General features: G+C 43.9%; 1 protein-coding gene across 2 annotated transcripts in view; it reads right to left on the bottom strand.

Moving 5' to 3' along the window:
• ALPK2 (alpha kinase 2) overlaps window positions 1–13,122 on the bottom strand; it is a 45,799-nt gene extending 32,677 nt beyond the window's left edge. The window contains exons 1-2 of one of the 2 annotated variants that reach the window (XM_040090426.2): window positions 11,504–13,122; window positions 3,383–5,054 (exon numbers count right to left, since the gene is read on the bottom strand). In XM_040090426.2, the coding sequence (XP_039946360.1) occupies window positions 3,383–4,753 (1,371 nt within the window). In that variant the 5' untranslated portion in view covers window positions 4,754–5,054; window positions 11,504–13,122. The remainder of the gene's footprint in view (window positions 1–3,382; window positions 5,055–11,503) is intronic. The other variant, XM_040090425.2, reaches the window with a different exon arrangement.
• Between the last annotated feature and the right edge of the window lie 291 nt (window positions 13,123–13,413).

Below are 13,413 nucleotides of genomic sequence, written 5' to 3' on the forward strand. Positions count from 1 at the left end.
TTTTTTGTAACTTTTTAAAAATTTTTGGTCAACAGTCAAGTTTCTGACTTGTAATTATCAACATAATGGATTGAAATCAACCTCCTGGGTCTGAGTCTGAAGGTGTTGCTCCTTAGAAAAGGATTAGTAATGAAGCTGATCAATTTTATCTCACAGTTTCTCACTGTTTTTTAAGCAGAAATAGTTTTGCAAAGTAATTTTCCTCTACAAGTAAAGTCCCCATGTTACACTTATATCCCTCTGCACAAATGGAGTATAACAAACCATCCCTAGAATACAGACAAAAGGTACATCACTGTCTCTGGGTCTCACCTCCCTCAAATCCACTACGTTTGGGACTGCTTTTAGTTTACATTGTTCTCCAGCAATCCATCTTAGTGGATCTTTCCACTTGCCTGTTTCATGCAGCGCCACTCAAATTCCCTTGCCTAAAATGACACTGCTTTAAATGGCCCACCTGCCTTCGAGTAGCTGCAACACCTCAATATCTGTAGTTATTTCAACAGGTGAAACAAAAGAACTGAGCTGTGTTTTGTCCTGCAGACTGACAGGTACATCCTGCCAGCATCCTGCTATTCCTGCTCAATAGGCAGAGAAAGAGGAAGAACTACAATATTTTAAAGGATGGAAAGTGAGTTCTCTGCCAACAACACAGAGCAACAGGCTGACTATACACAGCCGTCAGGAGTTCATGCTCCAAACCGGTACAGATTTTCTTGGTGCGTCTCCCAGGAAAGATGGGAGCCAACTTAGAACATGGACAACAAAATGGGATGTTATCTGCCCCTCCTAGGGTAGATCCTACTGAACGAGCAGGGCTGGTGTCATGAATTGTAGTTACACCAAGCAGGATTCCCCTGCTTGCTCAGACACTGAGCTACAGCCCCTCTGGCATGGCTCAGGCCCAGACTGCTCCCTGGCAATGCTGAGCTCTCATCTCAGCCAGGTGCCTGGAACTTCTGGTCAGGTCTGCTTCTCTCCTTTCTGGATAACAAAATTTAAAATTATCAAAAAGTCACATAAACTTGTCTTGGTAAGGTCAAACCAAGGATCTCTCAGATTTTACGTGAACAGGCTGTTCTGACGTGAACAAAACAAATAATGGCTCTGTAACTCAGAAGTGACAAGGGTGCTGAACATTAACTGTTCATCCCTGCTGACAGGGACCCAAGGGTGCTGAACACTGACCACTGACAGGGACAGGGTGCTGGCTGAACACTCAATTCTGACAGGAACAGGGTGCTGAACACTGACAGCGACAGGATGCTGGCTGACTGCTAACAGACCAGCTCCCCAGTGACACCCAGCAAAGCCTCCTGGCTCTCCGTACACTATGTAATGTCATACAGCTGGCACCACTGGTGTCTTGGACCTGTTATTAAGGAAGCTGCTTTGAAACACCAGGTACATAAAGAATTTCACCTGGGGCTGGGCCATGAGGTCGTGACAGGAGTGAGGAGCCTCCCACCCTAACTATCTGATCGAAGTCACCCAGCACAGCAGGTGCTGCACATGACACACTGTTCCAGTTTGAACACTTGGCACCAAGGGCAAGTGTAAATCCTTGGGTCATTAGTGCTGTGATCCCGTGGCTGCACTGTACCCCTCAGCAGACCTATTCCCACATGGATAGGGAAAATACAACACCCCTCCAAAGCAGTCAGCTGTGGGGTTTGCTGCAAGCCCCTCCCCTTGCTCCTGCAGAGCTGTCTCACGCTGGGCTCCAGCGAACACCCCAGGGCACTTTTACAGAAATCTGTGTGCAGCAACAGATTCTTTCTTGCCTCTCCTAGATTACACAGGCAGAATTCTGAGGAGTTTCTGGCCTACTATATGGGTGCTGTGAGGAGCTGTCCACATTTTTCTAGGGCTCAAAAAAATGGAGCAGTATTCAGGCGGGATGCTTTTGCTTGGCTCATTTTCAAGACCACACAATTTTGAACCTACACCTGAATTTCACTGTCATACACTCCTGTTTAAAAACAGGGGTTTGGTCTGTGCCCAGCTCTTGCCCTTTTGTGTACACCAATACTCAGTTTTTATCCAATGTAAAGTTTTGGCCATGGAAATTCAGACATACTGACTAGGTACAACAAGAGTCTAATTGGCCACTCTGAAATTTATGCCAGGCACCTGACAGCTGCTCTTGGCTACGAGGCTTCTGGGATTTAAGTTATTGCACTGCACTTGGGGAAAAAAATCAAACAAGGCCTCTGGCAAGCTACGGCCATACACCCTGTCAGGAAGCTCTGGGGAGATTAATTCCTGTGAAGGGTATTCCCCATCATAAGGACACCACATGCTCCTCAAATGGGATTGGAATTTTACGTACCATAAAACCAGAGAAACCTACGAACATTCTCCAGGAAGAAGAATTCAGTAATTTTGACTGCTGAAGACACCTCAGTGGTGAGATTAAAGTCACTCTACTGTGACACTACACCCAGAACTGGGAGATGTTTTTTTGCTCAAATAAGCAGATGAAGAAAAGCATGTGCAACTGGAAAAAACTTTTGTTGTGACAAATGGGGTTTTCTTTCTGTGTAATTAGGTACACACCTTCAAATAAAAAAAAAATAAATTAAAAAAAAAAAGTGATGATAAGATTATTCATGATTTAATAGTATTTATATATCTTGAGTCTTTACTATGTGAAATAAAACTGATTATTCAGTTTTCCCAGTTAGGAAAACTCATAGAGCATCATAGCGGTCGCTACAACTGTAGCGGTTTCTCCAGCTGATTATTTTCTACCAACAGCATAAAATATGCAAGAATGTGGAGAGTACCATGGGGGTTTGATCCTTTAATTGGTTTGTACGTCCCAGCTGGAATATCCAACTCTTTCATTGTTTTATTTTTTAAAACCACAGAACTTCATTCACCTCTGTAACATGAACTCTCTGCATTGAATTCCCTTCATTGTTATAAAACCAGAGCAAACCCCTGTTGATTTGGTTTGGGTTTCCAGCACCATAAGTGGAGGACAGTTTTGTTTGTCGAATATAGATTGAAAAGAAAGTAAATCAAAGCATTCTCTGCTCACAATAGGTATTTGAGAAACTTGCTGGGTTGAAAGAAGCATTACTTTGCTAAGACCTGTGCAATAGCCTCCAGATCAGATTTCCCTATCCAGCTGTCCAGAGGCCCATTAGTGCCTCTCACCATTATCAGGCTCATTCTATAATTAGAACAGCTTAGGCTTTACTTGGGCCTTTTCTAAACCCAGATTTCCCTCCCAGCCGTAGCTGTCATTCAGAAGTACATGAATAGTATCTTTCAAAGTAATTTTGATTTTACATTATTTTGTGACAAACAGGAATAAATTGCATTGAGATCAGCAGAGCAGCTCTTTGTGTTAAATGATAAACACGTTACTTACCCTGAACGAGATGTTCTCATCTGGCATCTGGTTTTGCTCAGACAGGCCCCGAGTTCTTTTCCTTTCCCAGTGACTGTCTTTATCTACCTCCTCTGCTGGACACAGAGCAGCCTGCGTTTGCATGCTTTCTGTCTCCTCGGGAGTCTGTGTTGAACAGACATCTTCCTGACTGGGAGATGGAGCTCTGGATTCCCTACCCTCTGCTGCAGACTGGAAAGACTGCCCTATAGTACTTACATATCTGCAAAGTTCTATAGGGTTTAACAGCTTGAAAAGGTTTCTCCTCAGACTTTCTGTTAAGGTACAGAGAGCGTGCCGTGCATTTTCCTCTGGCACATTCCTTCTCCCCTCCTCCAGCAGCAGTGAGCTTTCCCCCAGCACGTCTCCGTTGGGGCTGGTTTCTGTCACTGTCTCCAAAGCCTGATCTGTGCAAGCAGCACCTATGCCATCGGCAGAGGAGTCTACCTGCGCAGGGACAGCGTCCTTGGGCTTTGGTTCGTCCCGTGAAGAACCTGCAGCCAGATGGTCACTTCCATTTGTCTCTTCTTCGTTTCTGGGATGTTCATTTCCAGCAGCTGCAGAAGCAACAGGCACTTGATTCTTCTCTTTTTCTTTCAAAATGGTACTTTTATCCCGGTGGTGTCCAACAGTGAGAGTCATCTCTGTCTGCAGAGCAGACTGGCTGTACATAGAGGGGTCTCTCCTTACGTTTACTCCTTCGATTTTTGACTGATGCTCACAGAAGCCAATGGGGGTATCCATAGGCGTAGTGTTATCTGACACTTGGAACACACAAGGCATTTCACCGAGGAAGTAAGCACACCCATCACAATCTTTACTCAGTTTTAGATCATCTTCACCATCACTTTCTAATAAAAATTGTAATTTCTTTTTCCAGATTTCATCTTCATGCATTGTAAGCACATCTGAACATTCAAAGTACTCCAGGTCATCATCAGAAAAGTCATCACTTACACTTCTCACTTTCTCTGCATAAATCTCCAGAACAGCAGCAGAATTTTCAGAGTCATCTTTTCCAAAATCGCTGTGATTACCTACAGAAGTGTCTGCCTGCTCACCAAGCAGGGAATTGGTGGTTAGAGATCTGCCCAGCCCAGTCATTTTACATGCCTGGACATCTGCCAGAGACTGAGGAGATCCAGAGTGTTGTGTGTTAGGGCAACAGTTGCCTGCGTGACAAGTGGCTACATCTGTGGGGTGGGAAGGCACCTGTCTGCTGCAGTATTCCTCTGCTCTTCCAGCAGTTACATCAACCACACCATTAAAACAAAGCAGGTCATCACCATCCACTGACAAATCCATTTGGCAGGAAAAAGTTGTCTGGGATTTAACTACGTTTTTAACATCCATGCTGTCTTCTGTGTTAGGCAAGTGTCTGAAGGATTTCTCAAGTGGAGACTGAGCTTCTCAAGAAGTAAATGAATGATTTTTGGAGAGTCAGAACCTGATGAAATCAACACAGGCTCACCCTCACAGGGGAAACTCTTGCGCTGTGCAAATGTTTCCCATTTTGCTCATTCTACCCCGAAGTCTGACGCGAGCTCATTTAGGACAACAACAAATTCTGGGCAAATTTTGTTCTTTGTATCTAGTTCTGGGTCAAGAAAAGTCATTCTAGCTGTTAATGAAGTGCAGAACTTGTTCTGTGTACCTGCAAGTAAAAGAAACACTATGTTTAAGGTTATTTCTGAAATGGCTGTAGGTATTTTCTAAAACGTGGTCAGCTGACACATACTTGCAAGCACCCTCAAAACAAGAAATCATTACTTAAAACCCAAGCTCAGATTAAGGCAGTACCCCTAACTCGGCTGTCTATGCAATGGCACTTACTGGCAGCACACTGCAACTGTCCAGAGGGATCTGTGCTAGAGAACAAATCCCTGAGCACAGCCACACATCCGTGTGGGCACCTTGACAGGAGCTTTAGTACACAGCCTTTCAACTTTTCTAAATATAAACAGGAACCTGCAGACAACGTACATTTCCACATGTACACCACTGCTACAGCTACCTGCTGTTTTGGTAGTCACATTGGCACAACAGCAGGCTATTCCTTGAATTGGCATCATAGGGACATAAATCCCAAACCCTGCAGAAATATCTGGAACAACCAGCCTGCTTAGACTTTATAGGGCAATTTCTGTTTAAAGCAGTTCTCTTGTGCTCAAGTATCTCTTGATACTTGTCATTCTTGTGCTGAAATAACAATGAAATGAGGCAGGTTGGCTACAATTTCCTGCTCATACCTGCTCTCCCCTCAAGTGGATGTGCAGTTGCATGGTGGTGTGGCAATGCTGAGTTCACATAAAATCCCACATAAAATGTGAGTTCACATAAAATCCGCTAGCTAAATCCAAAGAAAAGTGGAACCATCTCTCTCTTCCTGTAACAAAGCCCTTATTTCTTTAGCATTCCCAAATCTTAGGATTTTAGACACTCGAGATGTTTTTGTACAGTGCTGGGGGCACTCTGGTTCATCATCACATTGGAAAAGGTGTGACACTGGTCGCACTGGAAAAGTACTGCTACAGTTTCAAGTAAATTTGACCTCCTGGAGGATGCCAGGCTAACATCTCTGAAAAAAAGTAACTACATTTATTCCAGAATTGGTGAAGTGCAGCAGGAAAAGCTTTCTTGCCATGTAATCCGATGAAGACATTTAAAGGCACCTCCGCTGATTCTCCTTTTCCTTCTCTCTGTTTCCAGCTCCTGCCCCTGCCCTGGCCTGGGAAGCACAGCCCCCAGCCCGCAGCCCCGCCCTTGCCCTCCCAGCACCGCCTCAGGGCCGCTGGCAGGGCCCCGCCGGTGCCCAGCTCCGTGTCCCAGGTACTGCAGGCTGCCCAAAGGAGAGAGCGTGGAGCTGGGCTAGAGCCTGGGGTCAAACAGCAGCGGCTGCATGGCCAGCTGCACTCGGCCTCTCCTTAAAGTGCACTAAGCAACCAGCGGTATCTTCATTCCTTTTGGGCAAACCTGCCACCAACACCTTTTCTGCAGTCACCTTGGGTGCCGAAAAGTAGGGAACAAAGTTGGTCAACAGGAGGGACACAATAATAGAAGTGTGACAAACGGTTTGAGTCCATGTACACCAAGGAGCACAGACAAACAGCACATGGGGCAACCAGACCAGCCTTTCTGGTCACACTCTGCTTTCCTTTTCAACTCTAAGGAATATATTTAACAGAACAAAAACGGAGCAGTAGGGATTAAACCTTTCCTCATCCATTTTAATACCTTGGAATTATCCTCCAGAGTTCAGCCTCTCCTCTTAAATATGCATTTGCCTAATGTTTCCTGTTGCATTCTTTCAATGTTTCTCTCATCTTTGCTTTTCAGAAGACCAGATGTCTCTCCTCTTTTTTGGAGGTTGTAAATTATTTTAAAAGCATGGTAATTTCCCCATCTGAAAAGAGCTGTGGCTACATGTTTTTAATGCAGATTGACTAACGAAGAGCCTTTACTAAAGCCATAGTACTAGACCGTTATTATTGTCTCAGTTTGGTTGCACTCTGACATTGAAGGGAAAAGAGCTGTCAGATTTCTCCATATGAAAATTACATTGGATTTCCATGCACTGTCAGATGCAACCACAGAAATAAAACCAAAAAAACGTTCCAGGAGGAAAATTGCAAGAAATTATGGGTTTCCACCCATAAGACAAAGAGATAGTATATTTTTAAATCTGAGAAGAAAATAGAAGGCACTAAGATTTTCAAAAAATTCAATTACTGAATTTAGATAGAAACTGGAAAGAGAACTTTCAGTATGATACCCTCTCGGCTTGTCAGAAAAACTTGTGACAAGAAGATCCACAATGAAATTTACAGAGGGAAGAGGAATGGGAGAGACCTTGATAATTTACCATCAGCTATTGACTAGTAACCTGAAAATTACCTAATTTCCTTATAAACTGGGAGTTGAACACTTGCTGGCAGAAGACATGAGAACATTTACACATGCCAGAGTATTGTGGCTGCTTCTCCCAACTCACTCCAAAAACCAATGACAAATCAAGTCCTGGCTCACAACAGGAGACACCAAAGCACAGCCACACAAGAGTAATTCACACACCAGATTCGAGCAGGTCATGGTAGGAAATACACCTGGTTTGGCTCTCTAATCTGCGATAAACAGATTTTCCGTTTTGTACTGACCGGAACCATGGGGAATTTTTACAGTAGCCCTTAAGGTAAATGAAACACACGTTGACACTCAGCAGGGGCTGCAGCTGCTTGAGCTCAGTGCCTGGGAACTGAGATTAAGGGAGAACAAAGCCAGGAGCAGCGTGAGAGCAGTAACCTGACCACTGTGATTGGGTGTGATTGAGGAGAAATATTGAACTGATGCAAACCTGCAATAGGCAGATTACCAAGGAAGTGAGAGACAGATGGAGCTGCTTCACCAAAACCCTTTGATGGCAGGAAATTATCAGTGTTTGTGAGAAACAATTCATTTCCAATAATATTGAACAAAAGAATGGCTGGGAAAAGTATCAAAATCGCTAAAACAATCACCCAACATTTCTGTAAAGCAGATACATAATAAAACAAGTTCAAGTCAATTTTCAGAAGAGATTTTTCATTTAAAATTCATACTTTGTCGTAATTCCACACTGGTTGTGAAAAGTCTATTCACTATTTATAATGAAAATAGTCTGATATTCCAATTCTAAATATAAAATTTGACTGTTCAAAATTATTGTCCTTGAAATGACATCTTTCCCAATTTGAATCTTGTTTTTATGTTATTAAATATGTTCAATATTTGATCATTTATTTCAATTGAGACCAAAACAGTTTTGAATTACACTTTAAAATGGAAGGGAAAAAATTATTTTATATTTTGTAGGTCGTTTTGGTGACAAAGCCACTTCTAGTGATTTCAAAAGGACCTCTGGGTTTATTCTTAATGTCAGAAAAAGAAATTAACTGACAAAAATATATAAACTTGATTAAACTTAAAAAGTGGCCATTCATTTCTTCTCTTGCATCACATATTTTTCCTACCGTATTAAATTGCAACCAAAATGAAATTCTTCCTTTGTAAGCAATTTTATATTCACAGAAATTATTTATACATTAAGCTTATGCATTTTAGCAATCCAAAAGTGAATTTACGCCTTTCTGTGAGGTCTATGTCCTCAAGAGTCAGTGGGAAAATTCTCTTTATGACCACTCTGAAGCATTTTTCTCTCCCTTATGATCTATTCATGGAGTAATCTCTGTTTTGTGTGCAGGCCCCCCTCAGCCCACACCCTTTTCAGTAGGATTCTTTCCTATCTTTCAGCAGCACTCACTCATCTCTGATCTCCCTGGAGCTGTCCACCCACCCAGGAATCACCTCCCATTATCCATCCCACGCATTCCCATGGCACAATGAGCACCTGGTCAATGCCCAGCCCTCGATGGACCCCCCCCCGCCCCCAAAGCTCCCACTCAGAGCAGGGCCTGCCAGGGACCTGCCTCACGCCCACCCAGCCCAAAGGAGGGGAAGGGAGAGGCTGAGTGAGCCCACACGGGGGATATCTCAGCAGAACACCAGGGAATGACACTGATAATGCCATAATGGTTCACACTGGGAAATAGCCGTTCATCAGCCAACACTTCGGGCTCTTTATACCCAGCTGACAGCAGTTCTGGGATACCTGAAACATGAGAGAGCTCCAGAAACACTGTGTGCCTCGGAGCACACGGACCATGGCTGCAGGAACTGAGCTGCTGCTGGCCACACCAATTCCGTCAGAACCCTTTGCCTGAAGTGATCGAGGACTAACTTTCACCAAAGTCATACACACAAAAATGCCAGCCCTTCTCCTTTGTACACAGGTGCACCTGAGGAGGATGTGGATGTGAGCGACATGCAGTCTGCTCACCTGTTCTTCGAACACTTCTGCAGCAGACAGATCCTGTTTAGAGAGTCAGTGCTTGTATGCTTTGCTTTTTTTAATCGGAGCTTTTTGGACTGACACAACTCCCCAACTGCCAGCTGAGCTTCCTACTAGGGAAGGCCTCCACTCCAGAGGTTGAACTTTGGGATCTGGAGTTATTCTTTTGCAACACAATTATACCCTAGCCTAGCCTAGCCTAGCCTGCCCTACCACTGTTCTTGGGTTTAGCAAAAGCTCCTTCTCCTGCCTGAGCATACTGTATACATTCCCATACATCCCTTTAAGAGATGTTTTTCTGGCAGGTAGCTAAACCACAAAGAAAGCTGGTCAATTTCATTTAAGAGGGACATGAAATATCTCCAAACCAAACCACAAATAACCACAGAACTTGTCCTGATGATGAACAGAAATGGTCATATATTACATAGATCCAACCAGAAAGCTCGCTGGTATGAACAGCGGGATGTAAAAAATATTGATTAAAGGAACAGAAAGCAGCAAAAGTAGAACAGAAACAATTTTAAAAAGCAGAAAGAATTGTTATACGATTAACACAGACATCACAGATTATTTACATTTCTTAAATGAAGTATTATATGCTCTGTAAAAAAATACACACAATATATTTATGATCCGAAATATATAACTTTATCTTTCCAAAAACTTTCCATTAATGCTTTTGTACATTTAAATGCTTTTCCTGATGTTCTCTGCTTAAACTTTTCCTTTAATAGAATCAAAGATTTCAAAAGTTCTTGGTTAAAAGTTTCACCAACACTGACATTGCCAATGTTTTAAGCTCAGTGCATCCCTAAGTACTAATGCAACCAAGTTCCACATGAAATTTCAGATCCACCATTCCTGGTCAATACAAGCTTTCCAACTTGGAACACCATAAAAACATTTTCCAAATGTGTTATGATCATGGTTACATTCTTAAACTGTTACCTTGTAAAAGTTACAATCTCCGAGAGAACAGAAACCAGAATTCCAGAATTCCAGAAGTCACTGTAACTTTGTGAACTCTACTCACCACATGGCTACAGTAAGGATTTATATAGCAGTGAGCCTACTACAGAGTGAAACAATTGATGGGGTAGCAGTGAGAACCCACATATGCACAGATCTACAAGGATGCTTTTTTTACTGGTTTCTTCACCTCACAGGCGTTCTGTCTCGAATACAAACAATAACTATAACCACCTTATTCTTCTCTAAGTCCTTTGAGATACCACAACCAAATGGAGCAGCATACTTGTCAGAGTGCACAGTGCCAGAAACCGAACCACAGGAACGCTGTATTACCTAAAGCAGTTATCACACTATCTATCGGATTAAAAAGGCCTAGGTAAGAAAAACATCAGTGAAGTTGTGGCTGCTCAAAAAGCAAATGACTGGAAAATATGCCCTCACCAAAAATTCTGTGGTATACTGCGGTTTTCAAGTGCCAATGTCCAAGGCTTTTTGACAACATTTTCATTAGTGTAAACCCACTATAAACAGCACCACAGTATAAAAACACCTCAGCCATAATTCATCAGCTAAATAGAATAATAAATGACTGGCTCTGCACATGTCAAGCACCTTAATATAGATCAATTAAAATAAGCAATCACGGCACAACTCTTAACACTGATCTGTCTTAATCTATTTTTAACATCTGTCAAGCATCTGACCCTGTCAGACTGAGCAATTCATGAAGCCTGGGAATCACCTATTGCTACCAAGTGACCAAATCCTTTTCTCAAGAATGGAGGAACTTTTTACCTAATGAGTATTAGACCGTGCAATAAATATTTAGAATTAATAAATGTGTTTTTCAGGATACCTGGTACCACTTACACACTCTTTAGAGAAGGAAGCTTGCTTTCGTACAATTTTTGCAATTTTGTCTTACTGAGATTTGGTGGAATTAGTGGTACTATTACCAGAGTGTAGTTTCAGAAACAGCAAACAGAATTCTAAATGCAACATGTTTTTAAAAAAACAAACCAAATCTATCAGGAAAAAACAAAAATAGCTCTTCTTTAGCAGAAGGAAATAACAAATCCCATTTCCTGGTCAATAGCAACATAAATATAACCATGTAGTGCATTTGATAATAAAGTAACTTGCCCTTCATGCTTTGTCTTTTATGATACACATTCTATTTGCCCACAGGAGAACAAAGCAAACAAGTCATTTTCAAAGCGCGAACACCCTGACCCCTCACTTACCCTCGAGCTCTCTGTGGATCTCCGGCGACAGGCTGGTCCTGGGCTGGGCCTCGCTGCTAGAGACAAAGGAGGCTGAATCTGCGCGTATTGTTGGGAGCTGCAAGCCAGCCGATGGCTTCGGTGGTGTTTTGGAGTGTGACCTCAGGGTAGGGAGTCTGATCACTGAACAGTCTGACTTTTAAGAGAGACGATTTCATTACATGCAGCAGATGGCCCTTCCTGGGAAAACCACTGCCAGACAGGGAGTTGGCAGTGAGGAGAGGACACATCCTACTTCCATAGAAGTCCACAGGAATTTCCTAATGGCCTTGAGAGAGAGGAAGTGTTGGCCTTGGCTTTTCATAACAAAGCACTGGGTTGTTTTTTTGAAGCATGTGCCTAAATGCTCTCCTAGGCACATTTGGAATTTCATACCTGCTGGAAGTTAAGCACACTAAAGTCCTGCTGAGCATGAGAAAATCCACAGTTCCTAACAAGCGGGCTGAGGAAATCAAGGGTGGATAGTGGATATTTCACAATCTCTACACAGAAATTCACCTAATGATTTTCATCCCTCAAAGGCAAATAAGTGAATCCTGAAGTAAGAAAGTATTTTCACTCTTGGTATCCAAGGAGACAAGTCTCACACAGGGTGACAAACTGGAATGAATTGCACAAACTGCCCTGAGCCCAATGGATCTAGAACAGGCTGAAAAGCAGCTTCTGTGTCAAGTTTTGTCTTAAGCATTTTGTAGGACATGCAGTGAAAACTGGCTATGAGATACTACTGTGCTAAATACTTCTTGCTCCCAGTGTTATCTAGACAGATAGGAAACTGGGGTGTTGAGCAATAAATATAGCACCTCCAACCACCCTCATTCAGAAATAGCAATAAGGATATCTATGTTTTATATAAGACCCTAATAGTCAAAATAACCTCCAAAGAAATTGGGCAGCCACATTTAAATCAGAACAGTTTGGGTTGGAAGGGACCTTAACACCATCCAACACCACCATGGGCAGGGACACCTCCCACCAGACCAAGTTGCTCCAAGCCCGTCCAATCTGATCCTGAACACTTCTAGGGATGGGGCATCTACCACCTCTCTGAACAACCCAAATGCTTGCTCACTGATTAAAAATGTTAGTAAAATTACTTTCTTAGGCACTTTCAGTCCACCTTGAGCAAGTTGCAATACCAGGGAATTCACCTCAGATCATCTGTCCGTTTGCAGTGATGACGATCACTCACGGGAATATCTCTTTGGGAGGCTCCCTCCTCTCCCTCGTTAAAGGACGCAAGGTGCCTGACCCTTACGCTGCAAGCTTGGAGAGTGGCAGCAGGCGGGGGAAAGTTGTGTCAAGGAGAGTCCGTGGCCGTGCTGGTTGCAGTTGGAAAAAGCTGTTTCTCTTCAAAGCGAGCCCCCTGCCCTCAGCGTCCTGTAGGCTTTGCCTGGTTTACGCCCCAGCCCCGGTTCTAAAGCCACGTTCTGCCTTCTCAGCGCCAGCTGGGGATGCTGCAGGAGGTCTCGCCCTCGCTTTCGGATACGCAACGCTCCTGTTTCCACACGGGTACAACCGCACCCGGTCTGTTCCCTCACGGTATCCGCAGGGCCGGCCGAGGGGACGCCACGGCGCAGCCCCCTCAGGGTCCGGTCTCCTCAGAGCGCGGTCCCCTCAGAGCTCACTACCCTCAGGGTCCGATCCCCTCGGAGCGCGATCCCCTCAGAGCGCGGTCCCCTCAGAGCTCACTGCCCTCAGGGTTCGGTCCTCCCAGAGCGCAGTCCCTTCAGTGTCCGGTCTCCTCAGAGCACGGTCCCCTCAGAGCTCACTACCCTCAGGGTCCGATCCCCTCAGAGCGCGATCCCCTCAGAGCGCGGTCCCCTCAGAGCTCACTGCCCTCAGGGTTCGGTCCTCTCAGAGCGCGGTCC

The sequence above is a fragment of the Hirundo rustica genome, chromosome Z, assembly GCF_015227805.2.
Source record: "Hirundo rustica isolate bHirRus1 chromosome Z, bHirRus1.pri.v3, whole genome shotgun sequence".
NCBI classification, from domain to species: domain Eukaryota; kingdom Metazoa; phylum Chordata; class Aves; order Passeriformes; family Hirundinidae; genus Hirundo; species Hirundo rustica.